At 39.7% G+C, this 22,848-nt stretch overlaps 1 protein-coding gene across 1 annotated transcript in view; it reads right to left on the bottom strand.

The window, feature by feature from the left end:
- CNTNAP2 (contactin associated protein 2) overlaps positions 1-22,848 on the bottom strand; it is an 885,336-nt gene that overhangs the window by 613,915 nt on the left and 248,573 nt on the right. Inside the window, exons 6-8 of the mRNA XM_087714410.1 lie at positions 21,674-21,858; positions 9,126-9,269; positions 7,871-8,135 (exon numbers count right to left, since the gene is read on the bottom strand). Coding sequence (XP_087570536.1) covers positions 7,871-8,135; positions 9,126-9,269; positions 21,674-21,858 — 594 coding nt within the window. The remainder of the gene's footprint in view (positions 1-7,870; positions 8,136-9,125; positions 9,270-21,673; positions 21,859-22,848) is intronic.

The following is a 22,848-nucleotide window of genomic DNA, read 5'->3' as shown; positions in this document are numbered from 1 at the left end:
GTCAGGAAGATAGCTGTTCAAGTCTGGCAATGCTTAACGCTGGTAAAAAAAACCTGTGCAAATTCACACATTTTCACACTGCTGCATTGCTTATATATCTGGTAGCACCTAGAGTATCAAGTATAAAAGTTTCACACAGAAGGCTTCATCTACATGTACATATGCACAAATATTGGGTCTTTTGAGGGAACTCAGGTTTTTTTTTAAATCACATCTAGCTAAAATAAATCATTTAAACCAACAAGAAGGAAGTGGGATACATAACTGATGCACATTCACAAGAAAATGGACAATGACCAATTTCGTTGTATTTATTTTGTACAATTGTTGTAATATAATTCCTTGTGTAGGCGTAGCGGTCACCCATGGCCCGGTGGATAACAGGGCATGCAGAGCCACGCTGAACCACCCAGAAGAAAACAAACTCCTAAAACTCCATAACATCCTGATAGTTCATAACATAACATCCTGAGATGTGCCCTACCAATGACGCCCAGGATTTGACCATATATAGACAGAACTTCCCTGAGCAGTAGATTAGAAATTGTACTTTTACAGGCTGTTTTTAACCACATGCTATTGCTCCTCCTGCCTTTGTCCTATCTCAATAAAAGGGGCTCTCAGACCCCCAATCTGGGTCGCTCCATCCCGAGAAAGATCGTGTCCTGTCTTTTCTCCATATTGGCCTCATGGATGAACCACGGGAACATCGCATTTGGTGACCCCGACGTGATAACCTGTGTCGCCAGCCTTTCACTCATCCCCGACTGGGCATACAATGACAATAAAGACTATACTATACTATACTGTGAAGTAACATTAGTAAGAACCCTGATGTAGGATAGTTTCAATGAGATAATTTCAAGACAGAAATGACATTTCCCAATCCTTCACACTGGAAGAGCTGTATTGGATTTCAGAAGTCACATATCATATTAGATAGGGGCTACACAGATGAAGTGAACACTTAATAAGAAGTGTTGGGAGCTTATACAGTTTATTGATTTAACATTTTGAGATTACAAACACTTTAATGTATAAATCCTATGATAAATATCTGGAAGATCTGAATCTGAAGAAGTGTTTTCTCACGTTGGGGTCTCCAAATATATGTAACTACAGTATATTTTCCAAACTTGTGAGAAAACTCCCCTTCTCATGAAATCTATTTTTAAGTGTCATGAAGCAATGATGTAATGCAGGTGAACTAATTCAAGTTTCCAAAGGAAGCAAAGAAATGCTAAGAATTATATTTTGGAAATAAAACCTTCCAGCATTCTCTCTTTTTTCTATAAGAAAACTGTCTTTTTAATTAGCATAAGCATGATTTTAAAAACACTAGTATTTCTAAATGAGTTAAATATGATTGAAACATATATAATGTGATTTGACATCCTTCAAAATTTAGCTTTATTTGAAAACAACTACTGGCTGTACTATTAAAACCAGAGCCTTTTGTTTGAAGTGCTATGACTAAACAGGAAAAAAAAATCATGAAACTTTGTTTTTAAACATGCTAACTGCAATAAGAGTGTATGCACAAATATTACCCACAAGGGAGGAATGGTTGGTGAAAATGATGCTGAGATGGCTAAATTGAATTATTTGTTCAGAGAAAAGATAATATCTACATTTATTGCTGATTGGAAACCTCTTATAGCAGTGATGGGGTACACACGGGTATACCCATACCAGTAGCAGAAATTGGGTGTACGTTTGCGTACAAGTAGAGCCGGAGGCTCCGTACCCGTAGGGTCCCTCCCCTGGCCTGTCCCTGCTCGCTCCCCCCGTCCACCCGGTCACTGCTTGCTCACTCTCTCGCCCTGCCTCTCCGCACAATGCTTGCCCCACCAACCTACTTCCTTTGCCGGGGCGGAGGACTCGTCTGTTGGAAGAAGCTGACCGCGCTTCGTTCTCTTTGACTTGTTTGCAATGGGATGGGGAGAAATCCATGCGTTAAAAGGGGGGGGGAGAGAAAGCCGAGCTTCTGCCAGGATGGCCTTCTCCCCCCTCTAATGCATGGATTTCTCCCCTCCCCATTGCAAATGAGGTGACTGTTAAAAAGAATAAAGTCCGCTGTCTTCCAACAGCCAAGACCTCCACTCTTGTTTCTTCCTCGGCTGTTGGAAGAAGCCTCACGCTGGGCTTCATTCTCTTTGACAGCCGTCTCGTTTGCAATGGGGTGGAGAGAAATCTATGCATTGGAGGGGGGGAGAAAGCCATGCTTCTGCCAGGGACAGCCTTCTCCCTCTCAAATGCATGGATTTCTCCCCACCCCACTGCAAACGAGGCGGCTGTCAAAGAGAATGAAGCCACTGTTTCAGCCTGAGAAGCAAAACCTCTGGGGAGTTCTCCCCAGATGGTACCCGAGGCTGCCTTGCCTCCTCCTGTCCTGCGGAAAAAAAGAGCAGCTCCACTCTCGCACTCTTCCCGCTGACGCTGCTCGGTCTGAAATATGAGGATTGTGGAGGAAAGCGTTTTCAGGCTGAGAAGCAGCAGTGGAGAGAGCACAGACCTCCTGAGCAGCGGGAGGCAGCTGCCAGCGATGCTCTCAGGGCAAAGACGTTGCAAGCGGAGAAGCCTCGCTGACCCTCTCATACCAACCGAGCCTCCTCTCACTGCAGCCGCGAGGGTCGTGGAGGAAAGAGCTTTTAGGTGGCAGTGCCTTCCGCACGCACTGTTTTTGGAATCGGGGAGGGAATCCTCCGCTTGAAAATGCTTTCCTCCACGACCGTCACCTTTCAGGTCTCACCAGGAGAAAAGAGAAAGCATGTCTGCGGTGGGAGGAGGTTCGGCAGAGGGGCAGCGAGTACTTGGAGGCTCCTGAGGAGGCCAATGTTTCTCTGCTTGCAATATATTCGCCCTGAGAGCATCGCTGGCAGCAGCTTCCCAAACCTCAGGAGTTCTGCTGCTTCTCAGCCTGAAAAATGCTTTCCTCCGTGATTCTCATGTTTCAGGCCAAGCAGTGTCAGCAGAAAGAGCGTGAGAGTGGAGCTGTTCTTTTTTTTTTATGGGGCAGAAGGAGGCCATCCGGGGAGAGCCCCTCAGAGGATCGTTTCTCGGCCTGAGCCAGTGGTGAGGAACGAGTCTCTGGCAAGAGCCCTGCAATGGAACATGCTCAGGGAAGGGAGAGCCAGAACTGACTAGATTGTGCTTCAGCGGCCACAGCCGCTTCTGCTGTTGCTACAGCCACCAGAAACTCCTTCCTCGCCTTGTTTCGGGCCGAGAAGCGATGCCTCTGAGGGTCCCCGGATGGCACCTGGGGCCACCTTGCCTCCTGGCCCGCGGGGAAAAAAAGAGCAGCTTCACTCTCCCCTCTCACTTTCCTCAGCCTACGCACTATTCAAGAGGTGGGGAAAAGTGCCCCTCGGCTACCCCTCCAGGAGGACCATCGAATTTCCTCCCTGGGTGGGAGGTTGAAGGGCGACCGCAGGTGAAGAGCGCTGAGAGGTTTTGTCAGCTTTATTAAAAAATAAAGTTTTAGTTTGGGGGGGGGGTTGTAAAGGGTTAGGTGTGTGTGAGAGAGAGAGGGGGGAGAGAGAGAAAGAAAGAAAAGAGTAAGAGAGAGAGGAAGAGAAAGGAAGAGAGGGAGGGGGGAGAGAGAAAGAGACAAAGATAGAAAGAGAAATAGAAAGAAAGAAAGAAAGAAAGAAAGAAAGAAAGAAAGAAAGAAAGAAAAGAAAGAAAGAAAACTTATGACCACAATTGAGCCCAAAATTTTGGTTGCTAAGCAAGAGTGTTGTTAAATGAGTTTCACCACATTTAACAAATTGGCCCCACTCACCTGGTCACATGATCGCCAAGCCTTGCCCACAAAATAGGTGCCACAACCACAGAATAGGTAGTAAAAATTTTTGAAACCCTTTATAAACTGTTGCAAACTGCCCTAAGTCAGTTAGATTATATGGGCATTACAGAAAACAAACAATGAAATGAAATGAAATAATGAAATGAAATGAAATGACAATCCCTGACTGAAGAAACATGGAACAAAATTACTCTATTATTGGATAGGTACTACAGTATGAGAGTTTGAGCTAATGATTCAGGAATTTAATCATTTGAGACCAAGAGCCACATACGACCTATAGGTCATGATGACCCACCTATGACTTAGAAGATTGTCTTCTATTTGATAGGACCGTCAGCCAAGGTTTCTTTTTTTTACCTCTATGTCATTGAAATATGAATTTATAGGCACATAATATTTAAGTCTACCTTAGCTATGAAAATTCACCAAAATTCAACTGGCTCACTCACCAGTTGTTGTTGAGAGAGCACTAGGAATTCCATTGCATGAAAGACAGAATATCAATCTAATAAAGAATATCAATAGTAGTATAACTATTAACATAATAGTATACATGAAGTCTGTATTCACATTTATGCCAATATATAACAGCCATAATTTACTTCACCATCAACATACTGTATTTTGATTGTATTATTTAAATTCTGTTTGCAAAGGGAAGAATAATATTTTGACTGCATTTTCTTTTTAAAAATATTCTATAATTAAGAGGACATGAATTGGTTATGAAATAACAGATAATACAAGAACTCTGTTATTATATTATAGATACACATAAAAAGAGTTTAAATTGCTCTGAGAGATAACTGGATAAAAATCTGCAAATGTCAGATATAAGACATCACGCTAAGGATTAGATTATGCACTTCTACATTCTAAGAAGCAAAAATATATACCATTAAAATGGGTGCTTTAATGATTTCAAATCAAAACCTTGTACTAGTGGCTTAGCTCATTGTTTTCTTTTGTCTTCTATAAATAGACATTCATATTGCAGAACACCTTAGAGAAATATCCAATGCATTTTGTCTATTTATTGTCTATTTACTAAGAATCTTCTCATATTAAAATAAACTGCACATTTATGGAGGCTATTTCAAAAATAAGGCAATTTAGTTTCTTTGCCAATGCATAAAATTAATGAGTAAATTTCCTCAAGACAATATCAATTGTTTAAATCTGCTTTAGAAAGCCAAAAACTCAAGCTCTCTGCCTCTCCTCCCCATGAATCCAAGCATCATTTCAGCAACGTTTGAAAATGAAATTGTAAAATGTGCAAATACTCTTACAAAAGTGAATTGCTATTTTTCTGAAGATTTAAATAATGTTAGAGAAGCTTAGCTCCCCCCCCCACACACACACCCAGGCCTATTGTGGCTCCCAGTTCTGTCAACTGCATAGAAAACAAATACAATGCTTCAGAAAGGTGATGCTCTTTCAAGAAAGAGTGGGGTAAAAGTTCACTTTGACTCGATTAATGTCAACAGAAAATGCCAAGCTGCCAAAGGACACATTATAAAGCTACACAGCTACACAGACTGACAGGCAAAAATCCACGGCCAAATTGCTCTGCCAGAACAATAGCTACACTTCATCCTCAATGATGAATTCCATTTTCAAGTTCTAAACTATTTTCCTATGGGAAAAATTACCATAAGCTATTTTAGAATGTCTAAAGAAGGATATTCATAAGAATCAATGTGGAGTATTACCTTAAAGACAATGCTAGTAATATGTTGAATGCCTTGTAATATTTGGAGCAACATAACGAAGATGAAGCTTCACTGATTTTCCTAGACGCAGATAAAGCCTTGATCATTTGAACTGGGCTTTCTTGTTCAAGATATTAGAAGACGGATTTTGGAGATAACTTCATAAAATTGATTAAATCTATTTATACTTCATAGAAAGATGAAATAATTGTTATTTTGTAATTAGGAGGATATAATCTGATATTTGGAAGACAAGGATATTTAGGATGAAATCAAGAGTAATGTGGATTTTAAAAAATTATATGAGATTTGCTAAACAGTTCTTGAGTTAGACCACAATTGGCTCCAGAATTTTGGTCAGATGCCATGATGGTCATCAAGTGAGATGCCTACATGATCACCTTGCTCAACAACCTCAATCCCAGTTCTCCATATTGCTTTCTGTCTATTTAATGAGCAAAGGCAAAACTTACGCAACATAACTGATTTTTAGATATCCAAAATTTCTGGTTGACATCAAGTTGGACAAACCTGGGTTGTTGTTGTTGTTGTTGTTTTGCTTTATATAGGAATGAACATAATGGGTGTTAAATTCCTATCTCAAAAATTGTTTTCAAATAGACTAGAAGGTTTTTGTACCTATGCTGAACCTTAACAAGGACCTGAAAGGGCTCATAAGAAGTAGATGATTTTGGTGCTCTGCTAATATTTGTTTAAATGTGTTAATAATAGCCTTGGTGGATCTGCAAACAGCTTCTGATTCTGCTTGCTTTGCTATTTCACACTTCCCAATGGTGGCAAGAATCGAGTTATAGACCTGGAATCAGAGGAACATAAAATGAATTGTTGCCTCATCATCTAGAACTGGTTCCTTTTGATGCAACAGTCTTTGTCTCTTCTTCATTGCTTGCTGGGTCAATATTTTTAGTTATTTTCAAAATATCTAAACTGTTATGCTAATGCTATTAGGGGTCCATAAAATGCCCAAAGCATCAACTAAATTTGGAAAAGTCAAGTCCGCTACAATGAGGCCATAATTAAAGCTCTTTGGAATTTAACTTTCTCAACAGATTGATTGATTGATTGCTTTTTTTTAATTGATTGCTTTTATTTATAGGCCGCCCTTTTCCCTGAGGGGACTCAGGGCGGCTTACAACCTATAGGGAGGGGATACACGTAATGACATATACAGACAATACACAATTAAAAATAGAAGCAACATTCATTCATCATTCGGGTGGGGACGGATCCCAATCTTTAACCCCAGGCCTGGCGGGATAGCCAGATCTTAAGGGCTGTGCGGAAGGTCTGGAGGGTGGTGAGGGTACGAATCTCCATGGGGAGGTCGTTCCAAAGGGTCGGAGCTACTACTGAAAAGGCTCTCCTCCGCATAGTTGCCAGTCGGCACTGGCTGGCAGATGGAACTCGGAGGAGGCCTAATCTGTGTGATCTAATCGGTCGCGAGGAGGTAATTGGCAGGAGGCGGTCTCTCAAGAAGTACCAAAAACATTAATGTTACAATGAAAAAATTCAAAACTGTACTTTTTCTTTGCTTCTAGTACTTTCTTGATATACAGTACTTTGTTTTCCCATCCCTTTTTTACATGCACTGTTACAGATATAACATATGTCAAAAATGATCAAGGCTTCAGGGTTACAGCCTTAGCCAATATTTTGACTTTTGTTCTCATTCTTATGTGGACAACTATGCATCATATGCAATTTTCCTATTAAGCATCACTGTTGTCTTTGGGAAAAGTTGAAGAATCACTATTCCTTTCTTCTATTTGCTGATCTATTTCTTCTTTTTGATTGTACTGAAAATTGCACTGTTATCCTTGCCTGTTTCCTCTACTCTCTTTTGATGTGTTCCCTAATATCAACATTTAAAATTCAAGTTCCTTAAGGTTTGTCCTGATTTAAGTTTATTCATATTACTCTTTAAAAGTGTTGCTATGTGGTAACTAAAATATTTATCAGTGACTTCAAAAAAAAACAAAACCAAACCCATAGCATAACTTATATAGTCCTCCATTGTGTTTGGAAGAATAATTTCTTTTCTCACACCACAACACGTCATTTATCCCAAAGTGATTGAATTCAGCTTTGTTATGAACTTTAGCACTATACTCCAGACAGATAAACTTTGAACTATTTGTACTTAGGTATAAATAATTCAATAAGTAATAAATTCCTTTACAAAAGATAAAATACGATCTTTATTTTTTTCATCAAATCTAAAACAAACTTTCTTTTTGTAACCAAGTAGCTTCCTACCAAAGAGGAAAGTTCAAAATTACATGAAGAAATACTTTGTAATCTAAAAAAAAAAAGTTGTTATGCTCACCTGAAGATATGTTGATTTTATTCTTCTTCACTCCAGTAACATTGATACGGACATTGATTTTTCCCTCAGTCAAGTCAATCTGAATGCTACCCAATCCTTCAGCAAAATTGCTGAACAACAAAACTCCATTTGGATTCCATGTCCGAAATTGAAAGCTGACTGAGAATAATTCACGATTTGAATGGCCAGGCACTTCCAGGAAACTAGTAGCATTAAAAAATACTGGCACTGTATGAGGCTCCACACAGGAAAAGCTTAAATTCCCCTATGTAAAAACAAAATGAATAGCACATGCATGTAAAATCCAATATCTTTCAATTGTGCTTACAAAAATAATATCCTCATAGCTTTGCTAATAAAATAATTGTACTGACCCAGTGAAATTTAAAACATATTAATTTATGGAAAAATATTTAATAGTTAAATAGTAGTGACAGGTATTATTCTCCTAAACTTGACAATCCTTGGAATTACTAAATTTCTGAAATATCCAAGTATGCTACTGTACCTGGAAAGTAGAATGGAAATACATATGTAATAAATATTTAATATTGTTCTTAGATATTTAAAAAAATTAAAAAAACACAACAATCTTGTTCAGTTATTTTTAATTTTGTAATACAAATGTGGAGACAGGCTGAGGGAGCATTGTTGCCCTGACAGTCTATAATGTGTGTCAAAATGAATACTCAAAGACTTCTGGCTAGTTCTTGTTTTGCTATGTGCAAAGACACTAACAGTTGTAGTGTAATATTTTAACCTGCTTATCTATGACTGTGAAATCACAGCTGACAGTTCATTAGCTGTTGTTGGCCATCATAGGCATTAAGTTCTTCCTAAGAACCCAGGATTTCATAATGTATCAGCATAAGAGAAATTTCTTAACAGTGAGAACAATCCATTAGTTGCTAAATTGTTGCTAAAAATGTAAATCTTTGATTTTTCAGAAAGAATGTTACAAACAATAAAGTGATGTTCAAATCAGCTATTATCACACATGTAAACTTTGAACTATTTATTTCATGCACTCACTATTCAAATTTGTTAATCCAATATTAGTGGATTACCCATTCCTAAGAGTGCAGTGAGATTTATACAACAATGTATAATTGTCTTTGACAAGCACATCATAATACAAATGCTAAAATGTGTATCAAGGTATACACATATAAAGGTAAAAATGGATTGCAAATATATATGAATAATATGCAAAATGTCTTTCCCCCTGTTAGATGACATAAAGCAATGAACTGACCCCAGTAGAAGGTTCCAACTTCTTCCTTCTGGCCATATCTGTGATATTGTTGGTATTGTAGATTATGCTTTCCAAGCAGCCTTTGAAATTTTTTCTGCTGTTTGAACTCGGCTTCCCAGAAAAAGGCATACCTCCAAATGTTATCTTTGAAAAGAAATGTGAAATATTTTATATGAATGACAATTTATCTGATCTCCCACAGATTTTATCTGTAAATAAGTGAGTTAATCAATAATTAATATACTTGCACAATTTACTTCACAAGATGAAACAATTTGTCATTGTCTCTTTGAGGAGATATGATGTGATGTGATATTTTACAATCAGCAAGGTAAACCTAGATGCTGCTGTTTACATCCTCTGTAAATTTATTTCCTGTTATCTATTGTTGAACATTCGTGAAGACCTATCTGCAAGAACCAACAGAAACCATCAATATGTACTTTTATTGAGAGAATGAGTTATCCTTCTGTAATTTGCATGCATTCCCAGGTTCTGTGGAAATTTTAATTTTAAGGTACTACACTGCAAGATGATAATAACTTAGACCATGATGTTCCTTTTATTTAAAATTTATAAATTTGGAATGGAATACGATTGACAGAATATCTATTTCCTGTCTTATCCTTCCATTTGAAGTCTCTCCCTATATGTTCAAAGGTGGGTTCCTACCACTTTGGACTGGTTCAGCGAGTAGGTAGCAATTCGGCCTGCCATGCCCCTTCACTAGTTTTATCGGTGATGCCATAGGCGCATGTGCAGAAGCATTTTTTTTTACTACTGTGCATGCATCAAGCGTGCATTGGAAGTGCATCCCAGAAGTAGCAGAAGCTGGAACTCACCCTTGTATATGTTCCCCTTAATCATGAAGGTTGGATTGAGATACTCAGGGCATTACATAAAACATAAAATTTGAAATGCAATGGCTTTTCATGGCACAAGGCAATGCTTACAAGCATGTGAGCCATCCATTCCAGGGAGAAAGCAATTAATTGCACAACCAAAACACAGTTTAAAATGGGCTCACTAACATAGAAATTAGTTAAAATAGAAAATAGGAACTCATTTAATTTAGGAACCCAGGAAATGAATGAGAAGTGCAAAACTTTTTACATGTAGCCCCTTAAGAAACACATGTGAAGATGAACCTGTCCTTGAGTCCTGCAACATTTGTGGCATGTTTTGCTTTTCCTAGAAACTAATCATTGTACAATTTCAAAAACTGCAAACTTGTGGCAGGGTTTCAACAATGAGAACTTCATCCAAGAAATGTAATAGTTTTGGCTGTTTAAGAGAAGAAAAATTGTAAAAGTAAATTGAAGAATCTGCTACAACTGTGGACTGTGGACTTTGTAGAAGCAGTTCTCTGTAATAGATATAATTAACTACTGAGACATGGAAACTGGTATCCAAAAGCAAAAGATACAAGAACAGCTTTGGCATAATTACAGATATATTTTAGTGGAATCTTTAGTGAAATCTCTTTAGTACTGAACCTTGAAAAACCTTGAAAAATAGAGGAAATGCAATTGTCCACTAAAGGAAAAGTTGATGATCATTGATGAGTATAAAGAATGAAAACAAATATGAACTGACCAGATATATTCATTTAGAGTTTAGTACCTGTCAGAATACATAGTTCAAATGTAACAGAAATACTGCCAAAACTTAGCTAAACCACACATTTTTACTAACTGATGTAAGGAACAAATAAAATTCCCTATTCACAACTCACCAAGGAATAGGGCACTGAGATAGCCCGGAACTCCACAATTGATATCAGAAATGCCAACATATGAAACAAAGCCAAGAGTAGCAAAGCAAAACAAAGTGAAGCAAAACAAAACAAAAGGTAAGTGAAAAATGCCAGCAACGATCCCTTCAAAGGAAGGGAAAGGAATCAGTACAGCAGCTGCCAAATCAAGATAGCAAAATCCTTACAAGTAAAAATATCTGGCAGAACTACTTAAATCATACTTTGCATTGGTGTTTCCAAATGAGGTTATACCAGACAATTTTGCAGAACAGGATGAATTGTGATACACACTTGGCTAAGGATTACTAATTATATTGAATGACTTTAAGTGTCCAAAGCCTAATGAATTTGTATTCCAAACTACTAAAAGAAATTGCAAAGAACCTAACAAAATCTGTGTACTTTGGATGGTATAGCAATTAAGAGGATAATTGCCCAGTAGTTGCAACTGCCAAAAAGTGAATGTATTCCTAGATTACAACAACAGAAGGATTGTATCAAGATCACATGAAGTAATAGTATCACTTTGTACTGCACTGATAAGACCACTCTTGGAATACTGTGTCTAGTTTTGGTCACCATGATACAAAAAATATGTTGTGATTTTAGAAAGAATGCAGATATGAGCAATAAAGATGATTAGGGGACAAAAGACTAAGGTGTATGATGAACTGTTGCAGGAACTGAGTTTGCCTAGTCTAACCAAAAGAAGAACTAGGGATAACATGGTAGCAGTCTTCCAATGTTTGAGGGGCTGTCATAAAGGATTGGATTAACCTATTCTCCAAAGAACCTGAGGAAGTAATAAATGGAAGGTTATTAAAGAGACATCCAATGTAGAATCAAAGAGAGCTTAATGGCAGAACATTAATCATGACAAACATGAGATCATTTATTGTAATAAATGTGAGAATCAATGGAATAGCTTGCTTTCAGAGCTGTGGGTGCTCCATCTCTGGAGGCTTTTAAGAAGAGATGGGACAGTCATTTGTCTGGAATCATTTTGGATTTACTGCTTGAGCATAGGGTTGGGTTGGAAAACTGCCAGTGTCCCTTCCAATTCTGTTATTCTGTTATTCTTTCTTATTGGCTAGTTTGGTTTCTTTGGTTTTCAGTAAGCCTTCACAATGTTTTACATTCAGGGCATCTTTTTCATTATCGTCGAAATGTTCTTCCAATCTCCTTTCTTCTTCAAATATCTGGAGTATTGCAATATCACATATCTACCAAAGATCTTGGTAAATAAGTGAGTCAAAGTCACTATGTTCATGAAGGGAATGATTCATTTCCCCCCTGATCTCTCTGTCCAGTGCTTCCAGTTCTATTTGGGTCCCGTCTACAATTCCAATTATATATCTAATGAATGGAAATGTCAATTTGTTAATTGCCTTGATAGTATGTTTTTCATTGTATCTTATGATGCCTTCACTGCTAACCTTCTTCTTTATACCAGTGTGCTTGATGTTGTCAGTTTGAAGGATGCACTGGTATTTGTAATGATCTTCATCCAGACTATTGATGTTATTGCTATATTATTTTATTGTGATTGGAAAATAATGAACTAGTTGTTTAGACTGGTTTATGCATTTTTTTTTCACATGAAGACTGTTTTATTTCGTTTTCATTTTATACAATCACTTGTATACTGTGCAATTAAGCTTATATTCCACCATAGAAAACCAACATAACACTTCAACCCTCCATACACCCTTTCTTCTCCCCCTCCAACTTTCATTTCTCCACTCCAGCATTCCCTTCTTCTACTTCCCCTCCCCCTCAAATGTTCCTTTCTCCCCTTCCCTCCATCTCACCCTCCTTACATTCCCCTCTCACTCCCTCTCTACTCCTCCCTCTTCTTTCCCTCTACTGCTCACTTCGGTGTATTTCTACTATTCATTAATCTATTCGATTTGTATTTTATACTAAAATTGAAAGAAGAGGAAAAAAAAGAAAAGGAAAGGAAAAGAAAAAAAGAAAAAGGAGCAACAGTATACAAGTGCGTTCTTATTGTTTTGGAAATTGAAACTGTTTCCCCCCTCCCCCCTGTAAACCCCCCTCCCTACCCCCCTTCCGACTTCCCAGATCCCATACCCGGCATAGCTTTTTATCAAACACAGTCTAGAGTATATTAAAACCAAATAGGTTAAAAATTAAAAGATAAAAAAAAGGAAAAAAGAAAGGAATAAAAAAAAAACAAAAAAAGGGAAAAATCAATAAACTCTCTACATTGAGCTCAGCTTCCCATCATTATTAGAACTTAAACAATGTACATCATTCCTGATCTCAATTAATTAATTGCTTGCAGGATTTCAAACTATATTGAAACCAAATAAGTTGATCAAATAGAATTCTACTCTAGCTAGGGGCCTTATCTCTTTATCTAAATATCTATCTATTTCCAAACCTTTAATTTGTCCCTTTTATACCTCCTTCTCTATGAAGCAATTTAAACACATCTCAAATTCTTCTCTCAGTTTCCTTTTCCAACTCTTCTCGTCCTGCCTCTACCCATGTCCATATATATATTTTATCTTCATCTGTACTCCTCTCATATTTGCTCCGCCTTCCTGCAAACTCCCTGGGTATATCCTTCCAAACATTATATTCAAGTAACAGTTTATACAAAAATCAACTTACTTTCTGGCTCAAAATAAGCTCTAATTCAACCTTCATTACCCTCCCATCTACACCACACTTCCCAACTCCATTCAACCTGAACCACGATCCAGGAACACCACGATCTCCGCCCTCCTCACCCTAGAAAATAAATCATGAGCAATTTATATAAAAGTTCAGAGTTATCCATCAAGTCTTTTTTAAGTCCCATACAATATATTTTCCGAGGAAATCAGCATCAGTTCTTTCAGCCTTAATGTCTCTTCATCAATATACAACTATACCATTTTATGCAAGACAAAAGTCACAGAGTATTGTTCAAGTTAAGAATTAAGCAAATGTTTTGGAAGTACGACTAAGTCCTTGTTCTCTGCTCTTCTGCTCTTCCGGAAGGGGAAAGCAATACCTCCTGCCTTGTAGTTGTGTGTTTTGTTGTTTCTCTTCTACTTCTCCTTGTCTTTCTCCAAGTCCAGGTGATTCAGGATGTCCCGCCTTTAGAATCTTATAATAAAAATCTCGGGCTTCCCAAGCAGAGTTGAGACAATATTTTTGGTTATCAAATGTAACTATAATACCAAATGGCACATCCCATCTGTACTGTATCTGACAATTTCTGAGTTCTTTAGTTAGAAAAGCATAGTCTCTCCTGGCTCTTAACATTTGGGGTGGTATTTCTTTGAAAACGATCAAGTCCTGTCCATCAATTCGCAGCCTGTTATTATAAAACTCTTGTAATATCGCATTTCTGGATTCTCTTATAGCAAAATATATAATTATATCTCTCGGAAGCTGTCTCTGTTTTGCCGTCCACAAATTATGGCGGTAAATTTTTTGGATCTGCCAATCAAAGTTGAGTCCCGGACTTCCCACCAAATGACTGAAAGCCTCAGAAAAAGTCTGTTTCAAATTCTCCTGTTCATTTTCACGCAATCCCCTAACTCTTATTGCAAGCGCCGTCTTTTTATAATTTGTCATAACAAGTTGTTTTTCTGCGTTTTCAACTTCCTGTTGCAACACTTCAATTTTAGATGTCAGGTTAGAATTAGCTTCCTCCAGGAGCTCCAGCTTATCCTCCATTCCAGCAATATAATCTGTCATTACAGTTATGACTCCGATCATATCCTCCTTTGTTTGAGCAATCTTGGCATCAAGCTTGTCACATAAGTCTGAAATAAGTTGCTTCATTTCCTCTCTAAATTCTTTAAGAGTTTCAAAAAGAAATTCTTTCGTTAACAAATCTCCAGTAGAGGGTGTAGAAGGCAAGAGCTGTGGCTTTGTAGCAATTGCTTGGGATGTGTTGTTAAAAAAACGTCTCGGCTGCTTTGATTTCGGAGCCATTATAAAAAGGAAACAAACAAAGTCTCTGCTCACGTTGGTTTAAGATAAGGTACTTTCAATAAACTTTTGGCAATTGATAAAAAGAAGTCTTCAAGGAAACAGGGCTAATTAATTTGTGAGAGTTATTCCCTTGATTCTGTGCCAGGAAGGTGGAAATGTATCGTATAACAAATGCGGAAACTATAAAATCGCCATTTCAAAAAACAATTAAACAAAGGAGTTTTTTATAAAATTGAAGCTGGTATTTTGAATAATAATTAAAAAAAGGGTTCTCAGGAATGGTCACTGCTCGGAATGATTTTAAATAACTTAGTTTCAAAAATTTGTCCTGGGGGGGGGGGTAACTTGCCTTGAGCTGAAAAAAAACAGCTGAGAAGATCTGGCCGGAGTGAATGACTCAGCTTTTGTTGAACCTTCTTCTCCGTTCACAGCCAAAAAAAAAGAAAGAAAGCTGTGAACTACAAAGAGGATTCTAACGACTGAGTCCCTCCCTGCTTCTTTCTTGCCTGAAAAAAGAGATATCTATAGATCTTAAATAGATATACGAACCAGAACTCTGAGGGCAGCTCCGTTGAGCTACCGGCGACGGCAAGCCCCTCCCCCCGGAAGTCTGGTTTATGCATTTTTATACATATGTATAAAGTCCTGTCAAGGATCTGAAATAGGAAGATGTTGTTTGATGCTGTTAAACATATTTGTTGCACAATGTAAGATGTTACAAGTAAAGTTCCCTTTTGCAATTGACTGATAACAATTTTGTCAATGCTGATTGCATTCACATGATATTCCAGATGTTTTGGGATTGTACCCAAAACATTGGCTTCTTTGATCCCAGTCATTCTACTTCTATTTGCAGGTGTTAGTATTTTGTTATTTTCTTCAGTTCTTTTATTATGCTGTCTCCAGATACTGCCCAATTCACAATCCAGACCAGATTTTTTGCCTTCCTTATCAACACTTGGTCGAGATCCCTCCTTCTGGCCCTAGGAGTCCCACTCCAAGGTCAGATGGCGCGAGTAATCAGGACCCTGGTCTCAGGCTGCTGTCGCTAAATGCCAGGTCTGTTGTTCATAAGGCTCCCCTCGTCCGGGACTTGATTTTAGACGAGGGGGTAGACCTGGCATGTATTACTGAGACATGGCTGGGCACGGAGGGAGGAGTCCCCCTCGTAGAGATGTGCCCAGACGGATTTCAGGTGCTTCATCAGCCGAGAGCCCAGGGAAGGGGTGGCGGTGTGGATATTGTAGTCCGGGAGTCTTTAGCACCTCGTAGGATCCCTGCTCCGGAGCTTGTCGGGTGTGAGTCCCTACTGGTGAAGCTGGACCTCAAGGGTCAAGTGGGTCTGCTGCTAACGTACCTGCCTCGCAACTGCGTTGCAGCAGCCCTCCCCTCGCTCCTCGAGTCAGTAGCCGAGCTAGCAATTGAGTTCCCTAGGCTTATGGTTCTGGGGGACTTCAATTTGCCTTCGCTCGGTGAACACTCTGACGGAGCGCAGGAGTTCATGGCTTCCATGACAGCCATGGGCTTGACCCAGGTAATTCGAGGCCCAACCCACTCAGCGGGTCACACACTCGACCTCATATTCCTCTCGGAGCAGTGGAGTTATGATCTTGGTCTGAGGGGTAATGAGACCATACCCCTGTCGTGGTCAGACCACTGCCTACTGAGGCTAGACTTCCGGAGGCCAAACCCCCACCGTAGGGAGGAGGAACCGACCAGGTGGTTCCGCCCCAGGCGACTTATGGACCCTGTAAGGTTCCAGACGGAGCTTGGGGTTATTCCTGATACTCTCGCCCACAGTTCGGCGGAGACTCTTGCTGCTGCCTGGCACTCGGCAGCATCAGAGTCTCTGGACCAGATTGTGCCACTACGGCCCCTCCGGGTCAGCAGCTCCCGGAGGCCTCCTTGGTTCACCGAGGAGCTCCGGGAGATAAAGCGCCGGAGGAGATGCCTAGAGCACTTGTGGAAATCCGATAGGTCCGAATCAAACCGGGCACTTTTGACAGCATGCACCAAGGAATACATTCGGGCATTAAGAACAGCTAAAAGAACACACATTGCCACCTTGGTAGCGTCCGCCGAGTCCCGCCCAGCTGCCCTGTTTAGGATAACCCGCTCCCTCCTAAATAGGAGGGAGACGGGGGACCCCTTACAGGGTAAGGCTGAGGAGTATGTTCAGTTCTTGGCGGACAAAGTTGCTCAGTTTCGGTCGGACCTGGACTCCACTCCCGCAGATCCAGCCGAGACACAAGGGAATGACTTGGCAGACCATCTCTGGGTTGAGTTTCAGGATGTTGCCTCTGGGGATGTGGACAAGGCTATGCGAGCTGTGAGTGCCTCCACCTGTATACTGGACCCGTGTCCCTCCTGGCTGGTTGCCAACAGCAGTAAGGTGACACGAGGCTGGATCCAGGCGGTTGTTACCGCCTCTCTTCGGGAGGGGTACTTCCCCACCGCACTCAAGGCGGCGGTGGTGAGACCCCTCCTGAAGAAACCGTCCTTGGATCCAGCCGTTCTTAATAACTACCGCCCAGTCTCCAACCTCCCCTTCGTGGGGAAGGTTGTTGAGAAGGTGGTGGCCTTCCAGCTTCAGCGTACCTTGGAGGAAGCTAACTATCTTGACCCCTTCCAGTCCGGCTTCAGGCCCGGTTACAGCACAGAAACCGCTTTGGTCGCATTGACCGATGATCTCTGGAGAGCCAGAGATGGAGGCCACGCGTCCATCCTGGTTCTCCTTGACCTCTCAGCGGCTTTCGATACCATCGACCATGGTATCCTTCTGCGACGACTGCGGGAGGTGGGGGTGGGCGGCACTGTTCTGCAGTGGTTCTCCTCCTACCTCTCGGACAGGTCGCAGTCGGTGTTGGTGGGGGGGCAGAGATCGTCCCCGAGGCCCCTAACTTATGGGGTGCCGCAGGGTTCGGTCTTATCCCCCCTACTATTTAACATATACATGAAACCGCTGGGCAAGATCATTCGGAGGCACGGGATAAAATACCATCAATACGCGGACGATACACAGTTGTATCTGTCCGCCCCGTGCCAACTCAATGAAGCGGTGGACGTGATGAACCGGGGTCTTGACGCTGTTAAAGACTGGATGAGAGCTAACAAACTGGTACTCAACCTGGACAAGACCAAGTGGCTGTTGTGTTTTCCTCCCAACAATTTGGCCAACGTTCCATCACTCAGGCTGGGGGGTCAAAATTTATACCCCTCAGACAGGGTCCGCAACTTGGGAGTCCTCCTGGACCCACAGCTGAGTTTCGACCATCACTTGTCAGCTGTGACCAGGGGGGCCTTTGCCCAGGTTCGCCTGGTGCGCCAGTTGCGGCCCTACCTGAACCGGGAGGCCCTCACAACAGTCACTCAAGCCCTTGTGATCTCTAGGCTGGAATACTGCAATGTGCTCTACATGGGGCTGCCCTTGAAGAGCATCCGGCGACTTCAGCTAGTCCAGAATGCAGCCGCGCGAGTGATTGTGGGCGCACCACGGTTCGCCCACATAACACCGATCCTCCGTGAGCTGCGCTGGCTACCTGTTGATCTCCGGGTGCACTTCAAGGTCCTACTTACCATCCATAAAGCGTTCCATGGTAGTGGATCTGGCTATTTGAGAGACCGCCTTCTGCCAATTACCTCCCTTCGTCCCATCAGATCGCATAGAGTAGGCCTCCTCCAAATTCCATCCGCCAGTCAGTGCCGACTGGCGACTACGCGGAGGAGAGCCTTCTCAGTTGCAGCTCCGACGCTATGGAACAATCGCCCCGTGGAGATCCGCACCCTCACCACTGTCCAGGCCTTCCGCACAGCCCTCAAGATCTGGCTATCCCGTCAGGCCTGGGGATAAGACTTTACTCTCGCCCCTCCCGAATGTTGAGTGAATGTTGTGTTTTACCGCTAATTATTTTTACTCACATTTTCTTTTTGTGTTTTGTCCTGCACTCCCCTCCCCTATTATTGTAAGCCGCCCTGAGTCCCCTCAGGGAAAAGGGCGGCCTATAAATGTTTAATAAAAGTTAAAAAAAAAAATGCTTGCAGATGCTTTTCAGTTTGAATTCTAAAACCTAGAGCAGCTTAGCTTCTTCATTTTCTATTACTTTCTCAATTTTATAGGCTCACTTTGCTTGAAGGCAAACAATATTTCTTGCAGGTCTTTCAATGTACCATTGTTACTACTTTGTCATGTTGTTGTCTCTAGTAAGTCTCTATGATCTTCTTGCAGCAGCTAATAGCAATAGCAATAGCAGTTAGACTTATATACCGCTTCATAGGGCTTTCAGCCTTCTCTAAGCAGTTTACAGAGTTAGCATTTTGCCCCCAACAACAATCCAGGTCCTCATTTTACCCACCTCGGAAGGATGGAAGGCTGAGTCAACCCTGAGCCGGTGAGATTTGAACAGCCGAACCGCAGAACTGCAGTCAGCTGAAGTAGCCTGCAGTGCTGCATTTAACCACTGCGCCACCTCGGCTCTAATCAAGTGGTTTATTGTTTCTTCAGCTTTTTTGCAGGGACAGTTCTCTGTTGCTATCCTCTTTGTATGTTGCTTTATTTACATTTGTTGTTAAGCCTTGATTTGGGCACCTAGAATGAGTCCATTGGTCCCTTTCTTAAACTTTCCTATTTTTAGCCATCATCAGGACTGTTTTGCTGTGTGTGTGTGTGTGTGTGTGTGTGTGTACATGCGCTGATCATGTAATGCTTTGTCTTCCCATGGTTTTTTTTTGGGGGGGGGTATTTAAATGATCTTTCTTGTAGGCTAGTTTTGTCTCTTCAATACTCAATAAGCCCTCCTGGTACACTAGCTTCAGTGCTTCTTCACTATCCTTCAGATATTCTTCCAATGTCATTTTTTCTTCTTTAACTGTCTGAGGTACTTGCAACATTCCATACCCACCTACTTGGTCAGTAGAGTCTGTCAATATCGCTGCATGGATAAGGGACAGAGGAATATAATTAAGACCAAGTGAGGAACTAAAATCAGTCTATAAAGCCTTAGTAAGACCACACCTAGAATACTGCATCCAGTTTTGGTCACCACATTATAAAAAAGATATTGAAACTCTAGAAAAAAATGCAGAGAAGAGCAACCAGGATGATTAAGGACCTAAAGATTAAAACATATGAAGAATGGTTACAGGAACTGGACATGGCTAGTCTAAGGAAGAGAAGGACCAGGTGAGACATGATAACAGTGTTCCAATAGTTGAAGGGCTGCCACAGAGAGGAAGGGATAAAGCTATTTTCCAAGGCACCTGAAGGCCTGACAAGGAATAATGGATGGAAACTGATCAAGGAAAGAAATAAGGAGAATTTTTCTGACAGTGAGAACAATCAACCAGTGGAACAGCTTGCCTTCAGAAGTAGTGGAAGTTTCATCATTGGAGGCTTTCAAGAAGAGATTGCATTGTCATTTGTCAGAAATAGTACAGGGTCTCCTGCTTGCGCTGGGGGTTGGACTATATGATCTACAAAGTCAATCTATAATCTGTAAAACTAGCTGTGGTGGTTCATTGTCATTACTTTTTTGGTCTTCCTATTCAGGGCTTTTAGTTTTGCTTGAGTCCAGTCCACTATTCTAACTTGTATCTAATGATTGGAATTGCCCAAGGGTTAATTGTCTCGATGTACTACCTCCACTGAATTTGGACTTTGAGATCTTCTTCACACTCTGATTAATCTTTTACTTGACTTCAGTGTGAAGAACCTAGATTGTCCTAATGGAGAAGCATTGTATATATGGATCTAAGCAATATGGCTTTTTGTAATTCATAGATTGAAAATTTATCAATCCACATATTTTTTGGCCATCCCACTCAGTGTGCTGATAATTATTGGGACCACTAGAACTAGCTAACATCATAATATTTCAATTTGATTTTCAGATGTTGATACTTTGTGATACAATTCTACTTTACTATCTCTTGGTAGTGCCACATCAAGTAGTCATACTTTCTCTTTTTCAATCACTGTTAAATCTGGGATGTTATCAACCAAGATTTTTACCAATTTGTATTTGAAAACCTACAATATTTTAACCTGCTTTTGCCTACTTTTCAACTCTACATTCTTATCTGTTTTCATTACTGACAGATGATAATTTTTATATATATTCTAATGAATCATTTTCATATAAATATGGAAGTATATTGTTTTTGTATTTTTAGTGTTATTGCAGTATGTAAATCAAATCCTATTTGTTTATCTATTCTGTCTTCTTATTGTTTTAAACATGCATAGGAAAAATATCAGAAGAGATTATAGTACCTAGCCAAACTTTGTTGATATGAGAAATGATATGAAAAGTTGGGTTTAGTTAATGCTTAAAAAAAAAAAATCTCAGGGAAACTTTCCTGTTAGGCAATGGTTAACCATTTCTTTCTTGCTGCTAAAACACAAAATCCCCCAATCTTTCCATTATATCTTTATTTTATTTATTGCTTATTATATATGTACTGTATATTATCAGATTTACAGTTGCCTACATTTATTTTATAGCTCAAGACATTATACATATTTGATTTCCTTTTAGACTTAAAAGCTCCAAAACAAGAATTTTAAACCATGTTCAATTTAATGTTCTCCTTTGCTAAATATGTTGTTGTTTGAGGTAATTTTTTCTCATATTCTATTACTAGAACTATTACTAGAACAGCTTTGAGCTAATTTTAACTGATTTGCAACTTAGAACTGACTATTATCTAAATCAGCACTGAAATATTAAATGCATTTCATAACTTCTGAAAATATCCTTTGTATGCAATTGCTAATGTGCATATCCTGTATCTGATAGGAAAGCACTGAACACAAATTGAATAGAAATGGATGATAGTATACCTCGTAGTCCAGATCCAAGTAGTCAAATTCCCCATTGATCCGAAATTGCTGCAAATGCCGATCAAGGGTGAGATTGATGTTTCTACCATGACGCTCTATTAAAACAGAATGCCAATGGTGATCATCCAAAAGGCTACCTGTGGTCACAGATGTGTGTCCATAGATTGAACCATACTGGTTGCTACCTGTAAAAAAACAGAAAAAATACAGATTTTAATTTTACTTTTTATTACATTTTTTGCTTCTCAGTTACTCTGGGCTGCTTGCAAGAACTGAAAATAAATACAATATTAATGTTTAATATTTTTCATTGTATTGATTTAGTATTACTTTTTGTCCATGTACTAGAGTCTGCTATGATAAATTTAATCAAATAACCATCCTTTTAAAAAACAATAACACACAATTTGAATGCCTTGTTTCTATGTATCCCTGAAATTCTATAATAAATATGTTGCTACTAATTATGCAAAAGATAGGAGTCAATATGGCTAATCATTAAGATGTTAGACTAAGATGGATATCTTTGGCCTTTAATTCTCATTTTATCCTACTACAGATTTTAGGCTATTTTTTCCACTTTCCATGACTTGAAAAATTTGAAATGATAAAGTTGTCAATACTACTTCTTATTGAGGCATACCATATAGTTGCTGCAAGTCTTCCTGAAAAGTTCAGTATTCATATGGGCATCCTCACTGTGAGAATACTTTGAGATTTCTGATAGTAAGGATAAAAAAACCCTCCATAGTCTGATCTAAGATTTAACTTTTTTTGTTGTAATAACTGTGGTGATTTTTAAAATTAATTTATCTGGTTTTTATCCAAAATGATCTTAATTCCAGAAATGGTATTGTTATATTATATTATTTATTGTATTGTAATGTAATACAATACATTACATTATGTTACTTTATTACTGAGATCCTGATTAGCAACTATTCTCCTAGGTTTCCTAAGGCAGATCCATGATACCTCTAATTCTCTGCCCATCATTTATTATTTTTTAGGGTAGATATCTCTTCGTTCTGGATAAATGTAAGTGGTATATACTAAAGCAACAAGAAAAAATATATACACTTCTTCTGAAACCCAGAATACTATTTCTTTCCTTCCTCCTTTAATATTATGAACCTTAGAATAACTTTGCCCTAGTTTCTATAATCCTCCCTTCT

The sequence above is a fragment of the Thamnophis sirtalis genome, unplaced genomic scaffold (assembly GCF_051295495.1).
Source record: "Thamnophis sirtalis isolate CommonGarterSnake01/CBP01778 unplaced genomic scaffold, rThaSir2_p1.2 scaffold_4, whole genome shotgun sequence".
Classification (NCBI taxonomy): Eukaryota; Metazoa; Chordata; class Lepidosauria; order Squamata; family Natricidae; genus Thamnophis; species Thamnophis sirtalis.
Note: the sequence above shows the minus strand (reverse complement) of the source record. Positions and strands in the feature narration are given on the sequence as shown.